The 25,614-nt window shown below is 43.7% G+C and overlaps 1 protein-coding gene across 1 annotated transcript in view; it reads left to right on the plus strand.

Annotated features, from left to right (window-relative positions):
• IMMP2L (inner mitochondrial membrane peptidase subunit 2) overlaps positions 1-25,614 on the plus strand; it is a 462,659-nt gene that overhangs the window by 296,057 nt on the left and 140,988 nt on the right. The window contains exon 5 of the mRNA XM_006085318.3: positions 25,222-25,287. Coding sequence (XP_006085380.1) covers positions 25,222-25,287 — 66 coding nt within the window. The remainder of the gene's footprint in view (positions 1-25,221; positions 25,288-25,614) is intronic.

Raw genomic sequence — 25,614 nt, forward strand, 5'->3', positions numbered from 1 at the left:
TAGCTTTACATTTGAGTCAAAACAAACAGCTCATTGATTTCCAAGAGCTGCATTCTGAAACGGGAGGAGAGGTACTATTGCTAATGAGACAGTCTGGGTCGGGTTTCGTTTTTCAGCCCACAGGTGAGGGAGCGTCATGATGGGATGATTTTGACCTGACCGGGTGCATGTGTGCCAGCCATTCTGGGCCGGCCTACATACAATAACACAGGTGGGGCTCCCAGTGTAACCACCAACCTGGAAAGCAGGAAACTGAAACACGTGGGACGGTCACATGACAGGACTATTGGCCCACGTTCTCTGAATCTGGAAATATTGAATCCACACACCCCAAGCCTTCTGATGACAGAAGTACCTGCCTGGAGGTGGGCTCCCGAGTCATTCCCGACTAGTCGTCGCTGTACCATAGATTGGATCTTATTGCTGCCTGGAACTGTGATTAGATTGAGCCACCCTGATTTAATAGCTTTAATGCGATAAGTGAGGATATTTTTGTTTTTCTCTGCACTTGTACCCTGAGATTTTCAAAATCCAACTTTGTTTGTATTCCCAAATGCCCAGTTGCTTTATTAATGGATTTATTGCGAGGAGGTAAGGAGACAAACCGCCCATGTCGCATAAACTGGGAGGATAGCTGGGAGTCAGTGAGCGGAGGACCGGAAGCACACGCTTCCTGCAGGGCCAGGCGTGCTCGGTGTCTCAGTTGCCTCTGGGCAGATGTCCTGGGCCACGGTGTTGCTTTTGCTCTGGCGGTCATGGTTTGTTTCTCAGAAGATCTTAGAACACGCCTTTCGCAAGGAGGTGGGAGTGGAAACCAGGGAGCGTAATAGCCATTATATTAACTAGCAATGATCTGATCTGGACTCAGCGGACAGCCCTGACCTAGGTGCTTGATGAGAATTAGTTTAGACCAGCCGTGGGCAAACTACGGCCCACGGCCGGATCCGGCCCCGTTTGAAATGAATAAAACTAAAAAAAAAAAAAGACCGTACCCTTTTATGTAATGATGTTTACTTTGAATTTATATTAGTTCACACAAACACTCCATCCATGCTTTTGTTCCGGCCCTCCGGTCCAGTTTAAGAACCCATTGTGGCCCTCGAGTCAAAAAGTTTGCCCACCCCTGGTTTAGACTCATGGCAGCCCTGTGAGCTCGGGAAGTCACTTCCTATCTTACAGAAGCTCAGAAAGCTTGCATAGTCACTGAGGTGGAACACGGTAACCCCGAGCCTGGAGACCTAAGCCATCGGCCCCCAGAGCCCAGACTCCGCGGAGGTGTCCTGGCTGCACCTCTCTCTCTGCCTCCTGGCCTTTCACTCCGAGAATCCATGATGTTTGGCAGTGATTCCTCACTTTCTTTCTAAAATGCATCAGTATGTGCTGGTGAGAAAACACAAAACGTTATCTCTCAATTTCTTAAATACACCTTTTTCTGACAATCTGTTTTAAGTAGAATTTCCAGTTATAAAATGAGAGGTGTGGTCAGTGGAGTCAGGGGAAAGAGAACTTGATTTGCAAAGAATGACATCGAATTATGCCAACATCTTTTCCTTATTCTCCCAAATTTGGTGTTTATTTTGTTATTTATACTTATCTGTAAATCTGAGATTTACAAAATGAAGAGCACTGACATTTTAATTTTTTTTTGCATGGTACTTTGTAGTTTATAAAAGCAAATGATTTTGGTATGACTCTGGCCTTATCTGAGCAATATTTTGATGATATTATGGTGAAATAAGTCATATTTGGGTGTGGAATTTGGGTGTGGTCCATTCGGTAGCTGTTAGCTATAGTTCTCTACCTCTAACTGTTTACTTCCTTCCTACTAACATGAAAACAGATTGTGTTTTTCTCAGTGACTTTGTGGGAAAAGAGTCTCAGCCCATGGCCTGCCTGGCGTGGCTCAGTGGTTGAGAGTCGACCTATGAACCAGGAGGTCAAGGTTCATTCCCGGTCAAGGCACATGCCAGGGTTGTTTGTGGGCTCCATCCCCAGTAGGAGGTGTGCAGGAGGCAGCTGATCAATGATTCTCTCTCATCATTGATGTTTCTATCTCTCCTCTTCCTCTCTGAAATCAATTAAAAAACACACACAAACTTTTAAAAAAATTAGTCTTAGCACATTATAAATTGGGAATTACAGTTTTAACTTAGTCTGCCACTAATGCTCACTGTTAACTGTTCATATTTGAACTTAGACTGACACTCAATTAGCATATGTATCGTTTTAGTAATGAAGGATTCTGACAAATTAATTGTGAGATTCTAATAAATTTTTCTTTGAGTCATGTGAGATATAATTACCTTCCAAAGTTCATAATAGTTGGTATTCAAATACTTACTTATAATGAAAAGAGATCTCCTTTTTTGATATAAAGCAGCTGATTTTAACCTGCCCTTTCAAATTTTCTTTAATATCTCTAAAACTAACCTGTCAAAGCATTATTTAAGGACATACTGTATTTATTGAATAGTTTTGTATTTTATCGCACTTTCATACTTGATTGAATACAATAATCTAAGGTATGAGAAATATGTAAGTTGAAGTTATGCTTCAGTGGATTTTAATTATTTTGGGGCCCTCACAGAAGATTGGCTTAAAAAGATGTTTGAAATAATTACACATTGCATTATTTCATTTTATAGGAACAAAATAATGTTTCGCACAATAACAACCACCAGGTGTTTTGGCAGCTGTGTCAGAGACTAAAAAATGGTGTTTTCGCAAAGCCTCTGTGTCACTGGAGCCCTTACACTCGGATTCTACGGCAAAGGTTCACTCGTGTTTTATTGGTCCTGCTAGGTCCACACATTACCTCCCGTTGTGACATTGGTTCATGGATTGGCCAATGAATGTCATTGTCTACACCAAGCATCTATGACCAGTTCTTGTTCAGTGCACTTGCCACTAACTTCGGCCTTTTTAGTTCTTTTGTGATCTTTTTTGAGCATTTGCAAAACAAGCAGGAGGGTGTCCAAATATTGGTGAGAAGGTCCATATTTTGAGTGTGCCACGGGGGAGTCACCCATCTGTTAACTGGGAGATTGTAAATAGTTTGTAATAAAAGGTATTTTAAAAAGAGAGCCACTTTCATCCAAATATATTATCACCTCGTTGCCTTTGTGTTTTATCGTCTCCCAGTGACCCCTTGAAATTTGTACCTGTAAGGGCAAGAGCTGTTATCATGGCCAAGTTGAGATTAAATGTAAAAGATTAGTTAGAGGCAGTCGACTGGGGATAGTGTGCTTGCTTTCCATCCCTCATGCAATCTGTAAAAGGGATAAACCTTTAACCAAGGAGGGGCATTTTGGGCTGATAGTCAGCAAGGTTCCTAGCGGGGTGTTGGTGAGAAGCAGCTATCAGCGGGGATTCGTTGAGAGTCCCTCCAGCCTCCTCCCGTTTCTGCTCTCAGAACAGTCTTTAGCCAGCGATCGGTTAAAGCAGGGGCACGGAAAGAAGCAGACTCTCCTGTGAAGACGTTGAGAGGATGGACTTGGGAGAGCTAAGGCTCCCACGCGGACATTGACGTTGCAGAGCAAGTCAGTTAGGCTCCTCCTACTGAGTCACATGCGAAGGTTCGAAGCTTCGTTAAATCTGCCAGTGGGCTGGCTCCCTGATCTTCTTCCTTGACCTACAAGTTCCCAAGTTTAACCCTTTGCCTTGGAGTCCCTCCCCCCGTGACGCCCTGCACCATGCAGATGTCTCAGTCAGAAGTGGCACTGGGGGGAAAGCCCTTCTTACACAGCAGCAGTGACACCTGCATCAACCACTTCTTTCTCCCAACCCAACAATAGGAAGCGCAAGATCAGTTCAACAAAGGAGAGAGCTGATCCCAGATGACAGTTCAGGGAACATGAGTATCTTATTGTTTATTCATCTGACACATGCAGAAAGATCTGAGAGCATACTGTATCCACAAAGTGGGACTTAGGGACCCTGTGAGAAAGGAGGCATGGGAGCCCAGCCCCAGTGGCTCAGTCGGTTGAGTGTAGGCCCAGGCACCAGGAGGTCACCGGTTCAATACCCCGTCAGGGCACATGCCCGGGTTGCAGGCTCGATTTTCAATAGGGCTTGTGCAGGAGGCAGCTGATCAATGATTCTCTCTCATTGATATTTCTGTCTCATAAAAGGTATGGAAAGTAAAAAAATAAGGACAATGAGAAAATAGGAACCTGAAGAAGGAGCTGTGTCATTGGAGTGCTCCCACACAACAAGCCGCCCCAAGACACGGACTCTCGGGAACCCCAAGGGTAAGCGTGAGCTCGTAAAAGGTTCAAGCGGAGAAAACGACACCTCAGACCAGAACCTGGAGCAGATTCACATCTGACTTCTGGGGCGCAGGCTGGAGACTGGCAGGTGGAGCGTTGTTTTCAGGGGAAAATCTCCTTTGTAGTTGGAAGTAGTGTTTGCCTGCTCTCCTGTGAGGGGGGCTGAAGACATGTTCAGGTGTTTAAGAACTCAGAACCTTCCTCTTCATCCACTGCGGACTCCGGGGGTGGATTAAAGACGCTGTGAGCTCTTCACCGTCCTGCCCACGGAGAGGTGTCATCCTGCTCCTCTCCCCTGAACCACGTGGGCTCCCTGTGAAGTCACCCTGTGCCAGTGCCTGAGGCAATGATCAGCTGCCACTTCCTGTCATTCACAGAACTCTTTGTGGGATCCCTGACCCGTCATGCGAGGGGCCCAGCTCCCCCACGGCCGCCTTCAGGACGTGGCCCCACTTAGGCACTCCAGGTGACAGTCCCCGCTGGGCCGAGCTTTCCCTCTAAGGGGCTGTGAGCGGTGCCATGTTGGAATGAGCACACCTTTTATAGGAACAATCTAAACACACGGCATCTGAAAGAGTGGGGTGTATATTGCTGAGCAGGCGCGCTTGGCCACTGAGCTCCCCTCTCGCACCTCCAGGGCATGTCAGAAAGTGTTTTACCCACAGGGGCCTGCGCGTGTGAAGGACTTTGCAGGTTCTGAGTGTCACACACGCATCAGGTTCTGATTCCCTGCTTCTGCACACTGACTGCCACTCGTAATCGCTATGGAGACAAGCTAAGGCTTGGAGGACATTTCGGCAAAGCTACCCGTCTGGCAAAGGTTCTATGTCTAGAATACATACTACTTAGCCGGACAAAGGGGTGAACTACCGAAGCGTGCAACAAATTGGATGGACCTTAAAGGGATTATGCTGAGTGGAAAAAAATATTAATAAAAAGGAAATTTGGTTATGATTCCATTTATATCACATTTCTGAAACTGCTAAATTATAGAGATGGAGAACAGATTAGGGGTTGCCAGGTTCATGGAGATGTGAGAGTAGGAGGGAGAGTGGTGGGTGGCTGTTAAAGGGTAGCATGAGCCCTAGCCGGTTTGGCTCGGTGGATAGAGCATTGGCCCGTGGACTAAAGGGTCCTGGGTTTGATTCTGGTCAAGGGCACGTACCTTGGTTGCAGGCTCATTCCCCAGCCCCAGTCAGGGTGTGTATGGGAGGCAACTGATTGATTTGTCTGTCTCACATCGATGTTTCTCTCTCGCTGTCTTTCCTGCCCTTCCTTCACTCTCTAAAAATCAATGGAAAAATATCCTTGGGTGAGGACTAACAAAAAAAATAAAATAAAAATAGAGGGTAGCATGAGGGCTCCTTGTGATCAAGCTGTTCTGTATCTTAACTTTGGTGACAGTCACATGAATGTACATAGAAGGTCAAATTACATAGAACTCAATATACCCGCCAACACACAGTGCATGCAGGCCTAGTGAGATCTCAGTCAGCTCAGTGGATTCTGTGAGCGTGGTCCTGGGGCTGTGCTGTGGTATTGTAGTTATGCAAGAGGTTTCCATCGGGGTCACCGAACGAAGGGCCCACAGCGGCTCTCTGTATTATTTTTTACACCTGCATGGGAATCTACAGTTATCTAAAGACTTACAAATCAGAGAGAGACCTGTGTGTTCTGTAGCCCATTCAGAGAAAGAGGCTCTGAAAGATGCCACTGCGGAAGGAGGGACAGGGTGCTGGTTCTCTCTTTAGGTCCCAGAGTCAGTGATCGGGAGGGGCGACTTCCCTGCGGTGGTGGGAAAGCTAACGTTTGTTGAGTACTTACTATGTGCACGCCTCCCGCTACTTCACACCCTTGATTGGCCGATGGCTCCTGCCGCCCTGTGTTGGCTGACACGTGTGCACACTCCGGCTGTACTATCCACTGAGCCCCCCTCACCTTCTGTGCTGCAGCTGTTATTGTCCTCTTCTCGCTCCTAAAATGTGCTGCACCCTCTCCCACCACAGATCATCTCTTTGCCTAGACCCCCCCCCCCCTTTGCTGACCCCTGGTTAAGCCTTTCCATCCTTCAGATCCAGCTGTGATATCACCTCTTCAGGGAAGCCTTCCCTGATTTCCCAAACTAGGTCAGGTGCCCTCTCACACCCTCCTACAGTATTTTGACGTCTAGCACATGTCAGAGATGCAGTTGTATGCTTGTCTGTGTCATTATTTGGTCTTAATTTTGTGGTATAATAACCCGGCGTTTGGAGACGTTTTATGGATTGCCCACAGTCACACACCTGCTGCAGGGGTGGAGTGGAGTCTGAGCCCAGGTCTGCCTGATGCTGGAGCCCATGCTTTTACATCACAGCATCTGAGGCATCCTGTACGTGTTCTGTCTGGAAGGAATTCTTCCTTCAGAATTGTATAAATGCTGCGATTTGTGGGAAATGACCTAACCTATAGCGTTATATCTCTTTATGGTTATAACATTTCTGGTGGGTTATAGGTAGGTAGGAAACACCCATACAGCTTGTGATTCATTTGGCGAAGGATACAAAGACCAGCAGAAACTAGGGGTGTGTAGCATATTTCAGCCTGGCTTCCCTTTACCCAGGGTCCCTTGTGGGGTCACCGATTCTTAGACACCTGAACCAGGAAGAATTAAAATATAAAATCTATGCACCTGTGTGTTTTTGTAGCCCACTCAGAAAAAGAGGTCTTAGAGATGCCTCCATGTCAAGGACTGTTTAAGGATGTTGGAATCTCCTTGTCGTTGGACCAAACTCAAGAACAGTGCACCTGCTTGTCTCGGGCAAAAAATAGAGTAATTCCGCTCTGTTCCTGATCCTTTTTTTGGCCTCTTGCTGAACAGTTTTTTTCCCAACTGCTCTTTATCACACACACAGATATGACCAGTCATCTATAATAATGAAAGTATAATGTGCTAATTAGACTGGACAGCCAAACGACCTTCCGGACATCATTCCGGACGTCATCCCAGATGAAGCCGCAGTGGTGGGGGCCGAGGCAGAGGTGGTTAGGGGTGACTAGGCAGGCAGGCAGGAGAGCAGTTAGGGGCGATCAGGCAGGCAGGTAGGCGAGCAGTTAGGAGCCAGCGGTCCTGGATTGTGAGAGGGATGTCCAACTGCTGGTTTATGCCCGAGGGATCAGGCCTAAACCAGCAGTTGGACATCCCCCAAGGGGTCCCAGATTGTGAGAGGGTGCAGGCCGGGCTGAAAGACCCCTCCCCCCTGCTCCCCGTCCCCTCCCCCTGCACAAATTTCATGCACCGGGGCCTCTAGTTAGATAATGATAAAGATGGCTCCATGGGGTTCAGCCATTCACTCATGATTTTTCCTTATTGTGGAAATTATCATTGATCTAGCACCTGTACAATCTGTTCTAATTCCTTCCCTGTGTCCCTCCACATCTCCTCTTCAAGGGACCTCATGATGCTCGACTCCAGGCCAGTCGGTGCCGGCTTCGCAGCATCTGTTCCTGGACCTCATTTCCAAGGTCTAAGTCCTGGAGTGAGCGGTGATTGACATTCCTGCTGGTTTCCCTTCTCTCTGCTGTGCTTTCCCAAATGTCCCCCTTGCTTCCTAATAGAAATGGGGTGCTTGTCGCTCTCTAATTTCCTATCCGCCGTGAATGCGCTGTGGCTGTGGGCCTTTGGCTGGGAAGATTTATTTTCTTATTAAAGCCACACTGAAAATATGTCCCTCCATGGTTTGCACCATGTTTCTTTCTGTGTGATACCGATTAACCCTTTCTCCTGGCATTTCTCAGGAGTGTTACTCCTGAACTCCTGGTCCACAGTGTCTGTGAGCCACGCATGTCATCGCTGCTCACAAGTGGGGCAGGTGTTGGCGAGACTGTCTATTTATGGGATAACCTGTTGTATTGGCTACTTGAACAGAAACAGAAATTCCAAAGGCTCAAACAAGGCAAGGTGGAAATGTGTTTCCCTCATACAGACACCCAGTTACAGGTGGCCTGGGAAAGGGGGCGGGCAGGGCTCTGCACCAAGAGGTTGTTCAGGAACCAGACTCCTTGTTGGTCCCTAGCTCCTGGGATGCTTCTGGCATTGGTGAGGTCAAAGATGGGAAGTGAGGGAGGGGCGGTGGGGGGTGGCCCACTTCTTCCTTTTAAAGGTGGCTGTACTAAAGGAGGGACTTCTACCTTTTGCAACAGCGTGGTTGGACCTGGAGATTATGATGCTAAGTGAAATAAGCCAGTCAAAGAAGGACAAACACTTTATGATCTCACATATACTAGTAGGTAGACTCTAATGAACAAAATAGAGGCATGGACACATGGAACATCTGACAGCTGTCAGAGGGGAGAGGGGCAGGGACTGGATGAAAGAAGGTGAAGGGATTAGCCAAAGAACATAAATGCATAACACATGGACACAGACAACAGTGAGGGGAGGGCCAGAGGGAGGGGGGGGTGGAGGTGGGCAAGGGGGAGAATGGGGACATCTGTAATGGGGACATCTGTCAACAATAAAAATCAAGTTAAAAAAATAAAAGCACAGTCTGGGAGCTCTACATGAGGTTTCTGCTCCTCCCCCGCTGTCCCAAATGTGGGCATGTGGTCACGCTCCGCCAGAAGGGGGCTAGGAAGGCAGTGTTTAGCCGGGGACCAGTTGTTTCTGTTGCTAAAAGAAGGTGTGAGAGTGGGCATTTAGGGACAACCTCCCTCATTTTGTTTTTAGGCTCCCAGGGGTGGGGGGGGAGAACCCGAGGACAGGTCAAAGGTAGGCTGGTTCCTGTGGCGTGTGCCAGTGAAGAGACGGCAGGGGACCGACGTGGCCCTGAGCGGAGATGGATGGGGTGTGTCACTACAAAGCCGGGCGTGTGATTTGTCTATAAAACTAATGACTTGGTTAAAGGATAATGGTGACGGTTTAAGGAATGAGTGGCCCCTCAGGGCCATTCCCCAGCATATAGGCGTGAGGCAGGCACTAGCGATGGAGGGGATGTGGGCAGAGAGACCTTTTCTTTTTATTTCAGAAAGGGCCAGCGAGAGCTCGCTCTGAGTGTGGGGAGTGGCCAGGGCAGAGCCAGGACAGACAGGAGAGCCGCTGGGGAGGCGGACGGCCTTGGGTGGGCCGAGGGGCACAGCAGACAGGCAGCGCCGATGCTGGGTGTCGAGCACCTGCCGACAAGAACGTCTCAGGGAGAGAGGCAGGAGAGCGGAGCGTGCTGTTTGGGGGTGGTTTCCTTTGCTTTTCTGTGGCGGGGGCAGAGGGGAGAAGAGAGGAATGTGTCCTTGTCTTTTGACTGTTTTAGTCTGAGTTGTCTACTCAGCGTCCAGGTGGCTGTGATCATGAGAGTGTCAGGTTGCTGGGTGGGGAGTGAGGAGGCCTGCAGAACACGGAGGGACAGATTTCAGATCTTGGTGTCACTTTTATGGATCTAATCTTTGAAGGCATGACAATGCCAAGGCCAAGAGAGAAAACAGCACCTTCGGGGAGGAGTGTTCATTGGGGAAGAGCAAGAAGAGCTACAAAAGGAGCTAAAACAAAAAGCACGGATCTTCATGAACGTTGATACGATTTCCGTGAAGGAGAGGAGCGGCCGGGGGAGTTTCTAGAGGAAACAGGGTGAGGAGACTCGCCCAGTGGGTTCCTCCCGGGGAAATCCTTGCATGTTTACAAGCCTGGTTTTCGTAGAGGGATGGACACAGGGAGGAGAGGCCGGTGCGGTGAGGATGATGATCTCTCCTTTCCCTGCTCATTTCAGCCATTGAGATGGCACGGCCCTGTCCATTGTGTGAGCTGCAAGGAACAGGCATAGGATGGAAGGGCAGAGGGCAGGAAAGTCTCAGGGAAAGCTGGTCTTTTCTCTCCAAGGTTTTGGACATGATGCTGTAACACTCCTTCTTTCTCAAGCAGTTGCACTACTCTCCCTGTGACTTTAAAATAAATATTCACTTTTGTTTTTACGTAAGATCAGGTTGAGAACTCAGTCAGTGTACGTAGGTTATTCTTTTCTATATTCTGTATCCCCTTGGATGCAGTGAACTCTCGTGAGAGAAATGATCTTTTTCCCTCCAAGTGATTAGGAGTTGGAGTCCAGCCAAGTTATTTTAACTGCAGGGGCTGAGATGAGTGGCTACAAGAACAACATGGATTTATTTGCCAAGAAGTTGGCAATTTGAATAAGCATTAAATATGGCAGTATTTCTGGATATATTCTTAATTAGAGTGATATAGATATTGGCTAAGAGTTTTGATCCATTTGGGTGAACTCTCCATGTGAACGAATGCTTGAGTGATCTGATTAAGCTTCCTAATGAATCGGCTGTCTATTATGAAGCTTTTGCCAAGACATTAAGAAACTCAGTGAAGTTAAAAAAAAAAGAAAAGATACATCTTTATTTGAATTTCAAATATGGCTTTAATTCTGTTTGGAAAATTAAACTAGATTATGATTATGATTTATCTCACTTTGGAGGGCTGATCACATTATTGATGTATTCTCCTTATACTTCTTTGTTTAATATTGATGGACTTCATATTTTATGCCTGGATGCTTGACCTGGGTAGCCAATGAATAATCATTATGCATGTTCTTTAATAACTCAGCAATGATAGACATAGTTGGATATTTAAGTTACTGAAACCACTGGAAATATTCATTTCAGTAGGCATGTTGCTAAAATCTGTGGCTACTGTAATGTCTAATGAATATATATTTATCTAGTGTTTACCATGTCTAATACATGATGCCGGGGGACACAGGTAATGTACAGGTGAGGACAGCCCTCCTTGCCCTCAGTAGACGTACAATCTCTTGGGGGAGTAAAATAAATTCACATATAATTGTATCATATAGTATAATTTATGTAATGAAAAATATATAACGTATGATCAAAGTCTTTTATTTTATTTTATTTTTTTAAAATATATTTTTATTGATTTCAGAGAAGAAGGGAGAGAGATAGAAACATCAATGATGAGAGAGAATCATTGATCAGCTGCCTCCTGCACGCCCCCTCCTGGGGATCAAGCCTGCAACTGAGTTGTGTGCCCTTGACCAGAATCGAACCTGGGACCCTTCAGTCCATAGGCCAAAGCTCTGTCCACTGAGCCAAACCGACTAGGGCTGATCAAAGTTTTTTAAAAAGCAGAAAGCTCAGCAACAGTGACTGTTTCATCAAAGAGAGGATCTGTAAGAAAAGGCTTGGCCGGCGGACAGGATGACGGGAAAGAAGCAGAGTGAAGAGCAAAGAAGAGGTCAGCGTGACCCGAAGCTAGAACGGACGGGCCGGCCAGTGCAGCAGGCAAGCCCGAGGGGGACAGGGAGGGCACTGCTGCGGAGACATCCCTGTCTGCAGGTAACAGGAAGCTGTTGTGCTGGTTATTGTTGGAGCCGTGTATTCCCTAAGCAACCAGCAGACACCGGTACTGAGTGCCGTTCACAAATTGAACAATGTTAGTCCTTCGGTCTGTGTCTGGGGGAAGGAACAGGGCCCATCGCAGGAGGATCAGGATGACCCTGCAGACCTGGGCTTCCATTCAGAGGCCGACGTGAGAAGTTGGAATGTGATCCTATGGTGACAAGGACACATGGACAAGATTGAAGAAACATGCTCATCAGAAAACTTCCAGCTTTGCTTCTGTTACCGGACCATGCCACTTTTTAAAAAAAATATGTTTTTATTGATTTTTAGAGAGAGAGGAAGGGAAAAAGATAGAGAGATGGAGGCATCAATAAGAGAGAAACATTGATTGGCTGCTTCTGCACGCTCCCCACTGAGGATCAAGCCTGCAATCCGGGCATGTGCCCAGACCGGGAATGGAACCGTGACCTCTTGGTTCATGGGTCAACACTCAACCACTGAGCCACACCACACCAACGGGGCCATGCCGCCTTTAGGAAGTTACAGACTATTCAGTGTGATGAGGGCAAACCTGAATTATATTGTGAGTAACACAATGAGGCTGTATTGCAATTTTCAGTGTTGAATATGTTGACCTGTTACACATAAACATTTAGAACAAGCCGCACTCTAAGGAGTCAGGTGTGGGCCCCTCTCTGTTGTTAATATGCTGAGAAGCTCCTACGATGGACGTGGCCTGGCCTCTCTCGACCCCTGAGAGGCTTTGTCGGGGCCTTAGCATTTGCATAATGCTATGTGCGGAGCATTCTCATTCACTAATTTTTTGTGGACTCTGCATGGACCATCCTAAATGATGTGGTTTGCAATATTAGTATTATGTAAACAGGTCATAGAATGTATGCTAATCCACTGTCACTTATGAAATTTACTTTTAATTATAACACATGCATTTTCCTCTTTTTGCATGAAAACTACAAACTTTGCTTTTCCAGGAGAGAAAAAAGAAGGAGCATAAAAATGTGCTGTTAAAAAGGTGACACGTCTGAACGGGTTCATTCTTGGCCAGAATGTGCCGTTGTTGGGAGTGAATCACCCAGGACAGTCGGGTCCGGTCTCGTGGGTCTAGCTTCCTGTATGTCACATGACTGGAGACCGACAGAGGTTTTCAAGAGGAAATGAAGTCCAGGCTTATGTTTCTAGAAGCCAGTCTGGACAGCAGGGTGGCCACGTGCAGAAAGGCACCGGCCTCAGGGAGGTTGGTTCCGTGTATGTGGTAACCCAGCCACAGGATAATAAAGGCTTCTATTGGGAAAGTAGCAGAGAAAAGGAAGCTTTTTAAGGCAGAAATCCAAGCCAGTTGGTCTGACCCCAGTGCCTCTGATCCTTCTACTGTTCCAGCTTAGCTTATTACCTGCCCATGTACTAGAGGTAGATAGAAAACTGATGGAGTCATCTTGAAAAGGGACATTTTTGATGCTGGTTTGATGTGTATTTTTCTTACTCTGCTATTGCCATTTGCATTAAGGTTGTTTTTTTGTTTTTTGTTTTTTTTTTTGTTATTTCAGAGGGATTTATAGCCCAGCTGGTGTGGCTCAGTGGTTGAACATCTACCTATGAACCAGGAGGTCACAGTTCGATTCCCAGTCAGGGCACATGCCCGGGTTGCTGGCTCGAACCCCAGTGTGGGGTGTGCAGGAGGCAGCCGATCAATCGTCTCTCTTATCATTGATGTTTCTATCTCCCTCTCCCTCTCCCATCCTCTCTGAAATCAACAAAAATGTATTTTAAAAAACACTATAAAAGAGGACATAAGGAAGGCCAAGAGACATATGAAAACATGCTCAAAGTCACTAATTATCCCAGAGATACAAATCAAAATGACAGTGAGGTGCCATCTCACACCTGTCAGAATGGCTGTCATCAACAATCAATAAATGACAAGTGCTGGCGAGGATGCAGAGAACAAGGAACCTTTGTGCACTGCTGGTGGGAATGCAGACTGGTGCAGCCACTGTGGAGAACAGTATGGAGTTCCCTAAAAAAAGAAAAAATGGAACTCCCATTTGACCCAGTGATCCCACTTCTAGGAATATATCCCAAGAAACTAGAAACACCAATCAGAAAGGATATATGCACCCCTATGTTCATAGCAGCACAATTTACCATAGCTAAGATGTGGAAACAGCCTAAGTGCCCATCAGCAGATGAGTGGATTAAAAAACTGTGGTACATCTACACAATGGAATACTTCGTTTCGGTAAAAAGGAAGGAACTCCTACCATTTACAATAGCGTGGATGGACCTGGAGAGCATTATGCTAAGCGAAATAAGCCAGTCAAAGAAAGATAAATATCACATGATCTCACTCATTTGTGGAATCTAATGAACAACATGAACTCATGAGCAAAAACAGATCCAGAGACAGAGAAACATCAATCAGACTATCCAGCCTCGGAAGGTAGAGGAGGGTGGGGGTAAGGGAGAGAGATCAACCAAAGGCCTTGTATGCATGCATATAAGCCTAAGGAATGGACACAGACACCAGGGGGGTGAGGGCATGAGCGGGGGTAGGGGGTAAGGGGGGGACTAGGACACATATGTAATACCTTAATAAAGAAAAGAAAAATAAAAACACTACAAGGTTTAAATACTAAACTCTTAGTGACGAACTAAACAACAGGGAGGATAGCACTTCCCCAGTTCTCCCCTTGGTGCTGCCTGGATGCGCACAGGCCTGGGTCCTTAGGAGGACGGACGCTCAACCAGTATCCACTCCCATTCTAGTCGGCTAGACAGCCTGCCTCTCTGCTGCCTGGCGAGGGCTTTATCATAACCCTCCTTTCATACTTTGCATTTCACCTCTAGTCCTTTATACAATTTGAGCAAAACAGGTAGAATCCAATAAGTGTTAATTATGCCTGGAGGACTGAGTGAGATTGCAGTGGTCGCTATGCAAAGCCTTTCTTACGTGACTTTGGGGGAGGTGTTGCACCTCTAGATTCTGGTAATTAAATTTCTAAATGAAGATGGGAAAGGGAACTGCATGTGGAGGCAGCAATTTCTGAAATCAACTTTGAGAAAATTTTTAAGTTTATTGCAAAAAAGTCATGTTTATTATCAAGCTGCCAACTGCTGTCTGTGTCCATGAGTTTTTTCTTTTCTTAATCTCTCCACCTCTTTCCCCCAGCCCTGCAGCCCTCCTCCCCTCCGACAGCTGTCAGCCTGTTCTCTATGTATCAGTCTGTTTCTGTTTTGTTTGTCAGTTTATTTTGTCCATTGGATTCTACATAGGAGTGAAGTCAGTGGTACTTGTTTTTCTCTGAGTGGCTCATTTAGCATAACCAATGTCACCCAGTAAATTCAATTAAAAAAGATTGTATCAACCATTCTTTTTAGAAAGGAGGTCAAAGATTTGTTGATGTGTCTTTACCTTGACAATGAGGCTCTTAGGCTTCCTTGAAATCCAGGGTCAAGTAATTTGCTTCCTTCAGTTCCTCTCAGTATTTAGTTGTTTTTTTGTTTGTTTGTTTCAGGTGGGATTACTGTAAAAAGCTTCTGTGATGGCAGAATTGGTCAATTTATTTATATTTTAAAATAAAACAAAATTATTCATCAGATGTTTTCACTTCAACGCGGATTTATTGACTGATAATTGCATGCTTCTAAACAGAATCAAAATTATGAATGTGTGATGTTTAATGATGATAAGAATAACTTTAAAGCTAGCGTCCTAAATGGAGAGGGGAGGATGTCAGGAGGTTAGAGTTAATGACTTTTAATCTATGGATGTTTATTTGGGGGTATTATGGGATCATAGTTACTGGTGCTATTATATGACTTTTCAAATTAGGTGAGAAAAACTACCATTTCCACAAAAGACTTAAATTGCAAAAATCCTACATCATGTCTTTTCAAATGCACATTAGTTTTCACAGAGCCGACCTGCCCAGTCACAGCAGCTCTTTTTCGATAATTCCTGGAGCCCACAAATTTGCTTCAGTTTTGACCCTGGGGGACCCCCTCCAGGGATCAGAGAGTGGCTAGGTCTTCATGTCTATGTGGCCCTAGGATTGTCTACTGAAGCGGCTGACAGAGGTGCAAATTGTGATGTTCTGTGTATCACTCCCCCTCACATAAGCGCACATGCAGTCAGAACTCAGCTAAAAGTACTTGACTTTGAGTAACTCGCGATCCAGTGAGGGCTAGCATGTCACCCTGGATAGGTAGTTCCACATCCATGGCTTCTTCATGGAGACGTGTACCTGATTCCGTTTTGTACCTTTGCCTCAGTGACGCACTAGGGTAGGGGTCCTCGGCCCTCGGGCCACATGCGAACCACCGAAAACATTTATCCGGCCTGCCAGTTGTTTTTGCCACCGCTGTGTGCATAGGAATTTGTTCATAGTTTTTTTTTTAAACTATAGTCCGGCCCTCCAACGGTCTGAGGGACAGTGAACTGGCCCCCTGTTTAAAAAGTTTGAGGACCCCTGCACTAGGGTCTAGCTTTTGGAGGAAGTGGCTCAAATGGATCTGTGATATTTTCAAAACTGTGGCAAATACGCAGGGAGAACCACCGTGTTGCTTCAGGTTTTCTAGTAGAACCCGAAGTCAGAGGCAAGTATTAACAACTGTGCACAGTGATCCATGACCAATCCTCACTGGGACATTAAAAATGCCTTTGATTTTTCAAAATAAAATCTTTTTTGTTGAAAGTATTACATACGTCTCCTTCCTCCCCCCATTGACCTCTTCTAGCCCACCCCCTCCTGCCCCAGGCCTTCACCACCCCATTGTCTGTGTCCATGGGTTAGGCATGTATTCATACACGTTCTTGGGGAAAAAAATGTCTTTGGGAAAGATCTTGTTATGTGTGTTTGACCTTCAATGCCCCTCTATCTGTTCTTTAATTAATTCCTCTGTATTTATTTAGTTCCCCATTTCTTTTTCCAAGAAACAAGAGAACAACAGGTAAGAGAAGCCACTTTTACTCCAGACACTGAGCACAGTTGTTGGGACTCCCCTATGTGACAGTGGCAGGTGCTTTTCTGGGTGGTGCTGTCTCCGCCGAGCAGACACAAGGGAGGCAGCCGAAGCGGCAGAGGACCGGATGTGGGGCTAAAAGTTAGTGAAAAGGTAGTAAGACAACCCTCAATGTTTACTTTAAACATTTTGCGGTGCCCCGGGAGAGTAGTTATAATTGTTGATTTTGGCAGGCCCAGTCTTAATAGTAAGCTTAGCAAGGTTTTCCTCAGTGGTGTAGAAAGCATGACCAATTGGTTTGATTTGCCAAATATAGACCTAACTGTAGGCAAGAATTGTTAATTACCCACATAATTTTAACAGTGTGACTGCTGCCAAACCCAATAATTCAATTCTCTCAAAGCCCTAATTTGGGTTAGTATCTCATTGACCACCAGTATTGATAGAATTAATGAGATAATCACAAATCTTTCACTTTTAATTTGTGTTAGGTGCCCTGCAACTTCTCATTCTTTGAGGAGTTAAGAACTGGAGAAAAACTTGCTTTAACAAACTATTAAATTTTGAGAAAAGCAGATTAGAAAACATTATATGCTATTTCATTTTAAAAAAAATAAGTATGTATAGAGATTTTTAAAAAGAAGAAAAGGTAATTACCAAAATGTTCCTAGAAATTATTTCTGGATGATGGGAACAAAGGTTATTTTGAAAAAGAAAACAACAACAACAAAAAACAAGTAGTAAGAAGCCCAAAGCACCCGGGAAGTCTTTGGAGACATGTGCAGTGATAGGCAGACAGCGTGGTCCATGCGCCACGGAGACATTAGCAAATGCTCTGCGGATGGATATAGATATCTATATTGTACCTATGTCTTTGCCTCTTATGAAGCTCAAGAGGAATAACTTATTAGACCAAATGGTTGACCCAACTCATGACCATCTCTAAATGTAATACCAAGTATTGACCTTCAAAATATCAATAATCGTGGGAGGAGATTTGACTTTGGATGGTAAACACACCATGGAATATACAGATGATATATCATAGATTTGTACAGTCCAAGCCTATATACTAATTCAATTAGCCAATGTCACCCCAGTACATTTAATTTAAAAAAATTATAAATAGCAGCAAACTTCCTTAAATTCCTCTATGGATCTTTTCATTAATTATTAATTTAAATTGCTATTAAGAATTATTTAAAATTATATTTATGTATTTCTAATTATTTTTTGCAAAGTCACACAGATGTTAAAAGAAAATGTTTTGGATTTAGCAAAATTTTGGATTTTTCTTTTTTTAACAGGGCTTTGTGTTTCTGATATATTTCTTAGATCTATCAAGGTATTTTGACATCAAAGAGTCAGGAGTGTTCTCTGTGGACTTTGTATAAACGTTAATCTATTCAAACTGGGATTAACGAATTTTCTTCTTTCTCACATGAATATATGGAATACTTAGTGTAGATGATAACCTTATTTTAAATAGGATGTGTTTCTGTTGATAATAGTGAGATTTGTTTATCTCATATCAAAATTTACCATGGATAAATAACTTTTTAGAAAGAATAAAAATAGTGTGAGGCTGCCACCATTAATTTCTCTTTGGTGTTACTTACACATTTTATATATTGTTTTTTAAACTGAAATCCCACTGCAAATAATAATGGCCACCATGAGAAATTATAATTATTATAATGAGTAATAGATAGAGAATCTGATACCCCCAGTGCTGGTCTCAGTTCTAACAATCTGATTTGTGCTTTGGGGAAAATATTCATTTGTCTACGGTATACCTTTATTATTGTAAAATATACCCAATATTTCACTTTTTAAAAATATTTAAAATGCCCTAATTAAATTAGTTTGAGCATTTTAAAATACTCAGAATAAATGCCTAGAAAATGTACTGATAAGTGGCATAGCTATTATACTAAGGAGAAAACACTGAGACAATGAATGTGAGACTGAAAAATGAACAGATGTCTCACTGGTCACCTCTCTGGGGCTCATTCTGAGCATCTCCAGGGCTTTGGATTTCTGGTTGTGCTGGTTTTCAAGGACGTTCTCTTGGAAAGAACTGAGAAGTTGTGTGTTTTTCCAAGTTTCCATTGATGTTTGTAAATTAGAGTCTAAGAAATATACCGAGTGATTGCTACCAGGCTGATACATCATTTTGGATATTCATGAAACAATGAATAATATCAGTCATGAAAAAGAGAATTAAGGAAGGGAAGTCAGACACGTGCAACAACGTGGGATAACCTTGAGGACATCACGCTAAGTGAGATAGGCTGGACACAGAAGAACAAATAGCCTATGATTCTTCGTATACGAGCTACCTAGTTGCGATATATTGGTGTGTTTCTCATGATCTAATGATCATTAAATACTCATTCGTTGTTTAAGCACCAGTGACTGAAATAGGACTGGGTGCAATGAGAAGGTTACGACACTCACTGCTTTCACATGTATGTCTCCTCGTGGAGACAGGAATAGTCTATAAATAAACTTCCCACAGGAAGCAGATGGGAACTTCTAAAATGTCACGTGATATCAATGCTCTAAGAATTCAAGAGAAGTAAGAACATTCACAATGCATTCCAGACTCTACCTTTCGGCTTTGTGGCTAGCTTTTCACAACCAGACCTTCACTGCCTCTACCATACCTTCAAAACCTATTTTCACTTTGACCTCAAAGTTATTTTCTTGTTCTGGTTTGGTGTTTTAGGTGTAAATATGACTCTATACAACCAGGCTTAATGAAACTAAAAGTAGGTGGAAACACTGAAGCTCTATAGGAAAAACCAATGCACTATTTATTCATTGACATGCCTGCAATTTACACTGAAAGCTTTACTTTCTTGCATTTGGTGAGATTTCTAATGAAGCCAGTGTGTCACTGTAGCTGTGCTCAACGTGTGTCTGCATCCTCAAGGGACCACTGGGCACCGAAGCTGCAGCTGAAATGAAGAGGCTCTCCTGGAAGGTGCCATGGCACCGGGTCAGTGCGTCACTTCAGCTGCCTCCAGCATAGGGTCCTGGAAACTAGCTTTCTGGATCCAGATGGTTATTTAGGTGGCACTTGAGAAACTGCATTCTCCAAAGCTAAGGTTAAGGTGATAAAGTGGCTGAGCCTTTCAGCACTTAAAGGAAGGCGGAGGGGAAACGAAATAGCCATTCAAAACAGCAAATAATTAATTGAGTGTCTTTGTTAACAGGAGGAGGTCAAGTACACATGGCCACAGCAGTGATACAGTCTGCATTCCAAACAGCTGAGTCTTTGCCTTGGAAGTGATTAGAATGGATTGTTGGGAACTAATTAAAATGTGCTTTTAATTTAGAAGGGTGCTGATGTAGTTTGAAAGATACTTGAAGAGATTCAACTGTGGTCATTCCCCTTACTTTCTGTTCTGTGCTCCATGTCCTTGTCTTTTCTTTTAAATCTGTTAAAGCATGTGCAATAATTCTACAGTAGGATAGTGATTGTCTGATTAGATTAGTGTAGCTATGAGTATATAGACTTTTGAGTATTAAAAGTTCATCAAAAGGAGGTATGACTTTTCCAGAAATACTTGAATTAGCTACTTCTTGCTCATAGAACTCCTCTGAACATTGCAGTTAAATCTCTAGCCTGGAATTATAAGCACTTAGGGGACTGTAATAGTAAAAGATGGGTGTTGAGGAAGTTTTCCTCCTTTGTCTAACACAAAGCAAAGTAACGGGAAATAACTGTGCTGAAAACAGAGGGCCCAAAGCAAACTGGCATATGTTCTAATTGGAAGATGGTATCTGAGATGCACGAGTGTCCAAAATATATAGGGTGGTATTGGAGAAAATTTTTGGACAAAAGAATTGGGAAAGACTAGGGATAGGTCTTGGATTGAGCTATAGGGAATTGGACAGGGGCGTCCGTGTGCCAGTGGCCAGCCGGGGGGAACGGCTGGGCCCGGCCAGGCAAGCAGATGATGCCATGTACTGGGGGAGGAAGGGCCTGCTGGGAGACCTAGAGATAAACGGGTACCTTTAAGAACAGGAGTTAGACACGGCATTTCATCTTCGTGTTTTTTAGTTGAAAGTGTTGATCAACTATCATGGTAGCATGTATCGCAGTATGAACTGCGGGAGATGGAATGCCTGGGAAAGGTGTCGGATGCCTTCGCAGCAGCGCTGTGGACATGGCGCTCACGCTGAGCGGGTGACACTGCCGTTCCCAGAGGGGAGCTGTGGCAGGTGGATTGCACATCCCCAGCCTCACGGGTTTTATTTCTGGAGAGAATGTTCGGAGACTATTCTGTCTGCTATGGGGGCATCAAGTTGACGTTTTCAGGGGAGCCAATTGTGCGGAGTTGTTGGGGCCTAAGAAGTCTCCTGCAAAACACAGGTTCTGTGCTTTCCAATCTAACCAGCTCAGTGGGGTTAGAGCAGAACGGGCCATATTACACTTCTAACCTCCATTGTCAATGTTCAGTGGAGATTAAGCACTTTAGAGAAATCATGCTAGTTTCCATGTGGAATTTCACCTAGAGAGAGTGCTTAGACCAAAGACATGACTCTATTGGGCCTATCACAGGGTAAAAATGGCAACATTTCCATCAAGGTAGGGAGTGAAATTTAAGAATACTGCCTGGCTGGTGTGGCTCAGCGGTTGAGAGTCGACCTATGAAACAGGAGGTCACAGTTCAATTCCAGGTCAGGACGCGTGCCTGGGTTTTGGGCTTGGTTCCCCACAGGGGGCGTGCAGGAGGCAGCTGATCAATGATTCTCTCTCATCATTGATGTTTTTATCTCCCTCTCCCTTCCTCTCTGAAATAAATAAATATATATATATATATATATATATATATATATATATATATATATAATGTTTTTTTTTAAAAAGAAGAATATTAAGTATCATAAATCTTACACCTATGCTGGACTGTTCCCTCCCCACAACCACACCCGCTAGAGACAAATTCTGCCAAATCAAACTGAGTCCTGCCGTGCGGAGACCACCCCAGGCCTCTGTCCAAGCCTCCCAGAGCTCCCGCCTAATTAAATCATCCGCAGGAAACAGAACAGTTAAAACCCAGGCTCCAGAAATAAATGCTGCGAAACAATGCTCACTCCGGAAACACTCAAATGACAAATGTAAATGCAAATGTTGGTATCATGGGGCAGGGATGCGCTATGTCCCTACAGAACGGTGAAATCCTTTACTTGTTATTCTTCACGTCCTGGGATCTGCAAGTGGCCGGGACTCTCCCAATGTAAATCCGCAACAATTTCCATGTCACTTCCACGGATTTCAAAGTACGGCATCCAGCAGCCTAATGATTAAAGTACAGATTTTTGAGCAGTAATGGGATTAATGTTAGTAATAGCTTCTTTTCATTTTGAATCATTTGATTAGATCCGAGTTTAATATTACATTAAAATTTATAGATATATCTGAGTAGTAATTCATAAGACTTTAATTACATAGATAGCTCACTTTGCATATTCTATTTTGCTTCTTCGTGATCTTAAAATACAGATTAATTTAGAAATCTAAACTAGTTTTCAAGTATCTCAAAAGCTTACAGACTGTTGGCATAGAACAGCGGTTCTCAACCTGTGGGTCGAGACCCCTTTGGGGGTCGAACGACCCTTTCACAGGGGTCGCCTAAGACCATCAGAAAACACATATATAATTACATATTGTTTTTGTGGTTAATCACTATGCGTTAATTATGTTCAATTTGTAACAATGAAAATACAACCTGCATATCAGATATTTACATTACGATTCATAACAGTAGCAAAATTACAGTTATGAAGTAGCAACGAAAATAATTTTATGGTTGGGGGTCACCACAACATGAGGAACTGTACTAAAGGGTCGCGGCATTAGGAAGGTTGAGAACCACTGGCATAGAATATTGTTTTATGCCGATAAGGCTTGCTTTTCCTGTGGTTTCATGAGCATCAATATCGCACCAACATTCGGTGGGGGAACTGGTCATTAGTTCAGGTCTCACCCCTCCCTGAGAGGTTTCTTCTCAGGGAATGTCACATGACACCAACAGTTGTCACCTGCTAAGGGGCTTCCCAGGACTGAACCCAAATGCAGGCAGCCCCCTCTTAGCCTCCCCTTCCTTTTGTTCTAGGACCTTCCTGATTTTTCCCAGCGCGACTGCACGTACATTCCCTCCAATGACAGAGGTGAAGTCGTGGTACACATCAGATAATCTCACTTGCATTTTCGATCTATACATTCGGTTGATTTTTCCACATCATTAACATTTTTTATAACATCATTTTTAATGACTTGGAAATATTATGTGGATGGACTATAATTTAGTTAACCAAGCTATTCTTGTTGAATTAATTTATTTTATTTTTTAAAACAGATGACATCCAAGTAGATGAAATTATGTATAAGTTCATAATCATTTCATTTGGATAAATTCCAAAACGTGTAATTGTTATGTTAAAAAGAATATAAAATCTTGACATACTTACAGAAAGGCATTTAGGCACCATACACTTTATATTCAGATTAGCCATGTCCCTAAATCCTTAACAACAAACTGTATTGTTATTATTATTTCCTTGTCAATATAATAGGAAAATATAAATACTCCATTGTTTTAATATGAATTCTTTGGTGATCACTGAGGTTGAATATCATAGGTTTCTGGTTGTCTACGGAGACACATGGGAGGGAACTTTCTAAAAACAGCCCAGTTCAGAGGACATGAGTTCTCTCATCCGGGGAGCGCCCTCACTCTGACTGTACATGAGTGACATTACATGTATAGGAATAGAATGTGTAGTCAATTCAGTGAAGAGGAGAGTTCAGTCAAACACTCTGATCAAATTTGCTTTTAAAATAAAAAATAAATGTAGTGAAAAATTGTGAGACGAATTGTCACAAGTCGATGCAAATGGTTGAGGCGACTTCATTTTCTCTGCAAGTTGTAATGTAAATCACTACTCTTATTGACACTTTTTGTTTCCTTTGATGAAGTATTATAATCTGAATATATTTAACCTTTTTAGTTTTAGTTTTTGTGCATTTACCTTTTTTTCAAAAAATATTCAATTCAATTCAAATGACACTTGAACTGAAAATATTTTTAAAAATATTTTTTTATTGATTTTTTTATTTTTTAGAGACAGGAAGGGAGAGGGGCAGAGAGATAGAAACATTGATGAGCTGCCTCCTCCATGCCTCACACTGGGGATCAAGCCTGAAACCCAGGCATGTGCCCTGACCAGGAATAGAACCACTGGTGACCTCTTGGTTCATGGGTAGATGCTCAACCACTGAGCCACACTGGCTGGGCTGGAAATATTTTTATCCCTGATTTTCAAATACATATTCAATGATCACTTACATGAAACAGGCCCATTCAGTCAAGAGGCTTTAAGTCTTATTGGTAGGAAATGGGACGTATTAAGATTGAGTTACCCATTGCCATGTAACAGATGATCCCACCAACCTTAGCAGCTTAAAACAAACCTTATCTCACATATCATATATATTTTAAATAGATTTTTATTGATACCAGAGAGGAAGGGAGAGAGAGAGAGAGAGAGAAAGAGAGAGAGAGAGAGAAACATCAATGATGAGAGAGAATCATTGACTGGCTGCCTCCTGTACGCCCTCTACTAGGGATCAAGCCTGCAACCTGGGCATGTACCCGGAATGGGAACCGAACCCTGACCTCCTGGTTCATAGGGCGACACTCAACCACTGAGCCACGGCGGCGGGCTCACACATTTTCTCAGGATCAGGAAGCCAGAGCCAGCGGAGCGGGTGGGGTGCCTGGCTCAGGTCTCCCATCGGGTGGCAGTGAGGCTATAGCCAAGCTGCACCCTGAGGACTTGCCTGGGGCTGAGGGATGTATCTCCAAGTCCCTTCACGTGATGGTTGGCAGACCTCACTGATGCCCTTGGGAAGGGCTGCTGGGCACAGCTTCCCCCAGAATGAGAGCGACCACAGATAGAGTGAAGGGGAGGGGGAGAGGGAAGGAGGCAGGAAGAGAGGGAGGGGTATTCATTTCGATAAAGGCTGTTACTTCAAGTAATTATTTACCATAAGCTATTGGTCACAGCTTAAATAAATGATGTCTGTGTTAAGCATATCAGACCCTAGCCATTTCTTTGAGCTGTCAGTAGCCTTGTTTTAGCACTCTGAATGACATAATCCTTAAGTGCCTAAACCTAAATATAGTTTAAGAGAATTTCTAATTCCTTATTTTTCTCAAAAAATACCTCCCATCCTCCATGTTTTCTCGAGGATTTAAATCAGAATCCTCTGTTAATTTTAAACGGAATGAAGAAATTGAAATACAGAAATGTCTGATCATATATTTTTTTATGCATGAGTCCCCTTTCCTTCAGGAACTTAGCTTTCGTAATGAAATTCTTTATCCCTCTTTTCTTTAATTTTGGTGAAATTTCAGCATGACTTCCCCTCCAGAGAACCACTTAGATAGTCACTCCGTCTCACTTGGGGCCAAAGTAGGATCAAGGGCATGGATTCAGGATTCTGTAATGCCTTTAATGTAGCCTATGTCGTGGTCGACTATCTTTTTGTTCTTTTTGTTCTTTGTTCTTAAAGCAACAGAGCCATAACTGATCATATAACCTTATCTTATTCTAGGTCCCCTAAAAACCCAGGACAGAAGATCATCAAGAGGGTGATTGCCCTTGAAGGAGATATTATAAAGTAAGTACTGAAAACTGTCGGTATGAGTTAAAGTTATAAATAACTACATTTTTTGTTGAGTGTGAAACCACATTACATGGGAAGTACATGTCAAAGAGGACCAAAGCTTTGGAGACATTCCAGATGAGTTGGCCCATTCAACCATTTCGGGATGTAAGACAGACACAAACGGACTGGTCATATTACTGTCCTTTACCTGGGAGGCATGGGAGAAATACACAGCCATGAAACTCACATTAACCATGTTTTCTAAAATGATCATGAGATCATTGTCTTAAGATATGAGAATTATCATGATTTTTTTAGATGATGATGTCAAGGTTCATT

Source organism: Myotis lucifugus, unplaced genomic scaffold (assembly GCF_000147115.1).
Source record: "Myotis lucifugus unplaced genomic scaffold, Myoluc2.0 scaffold_18, whole genome shotgun sequence".
Taxonomy (NCBI): Eukaryota; Metazoa; Chordata; class Mammalia; order Chiroptera; family Vespertilionidae; genus Myotis; species Myotis lucifugus.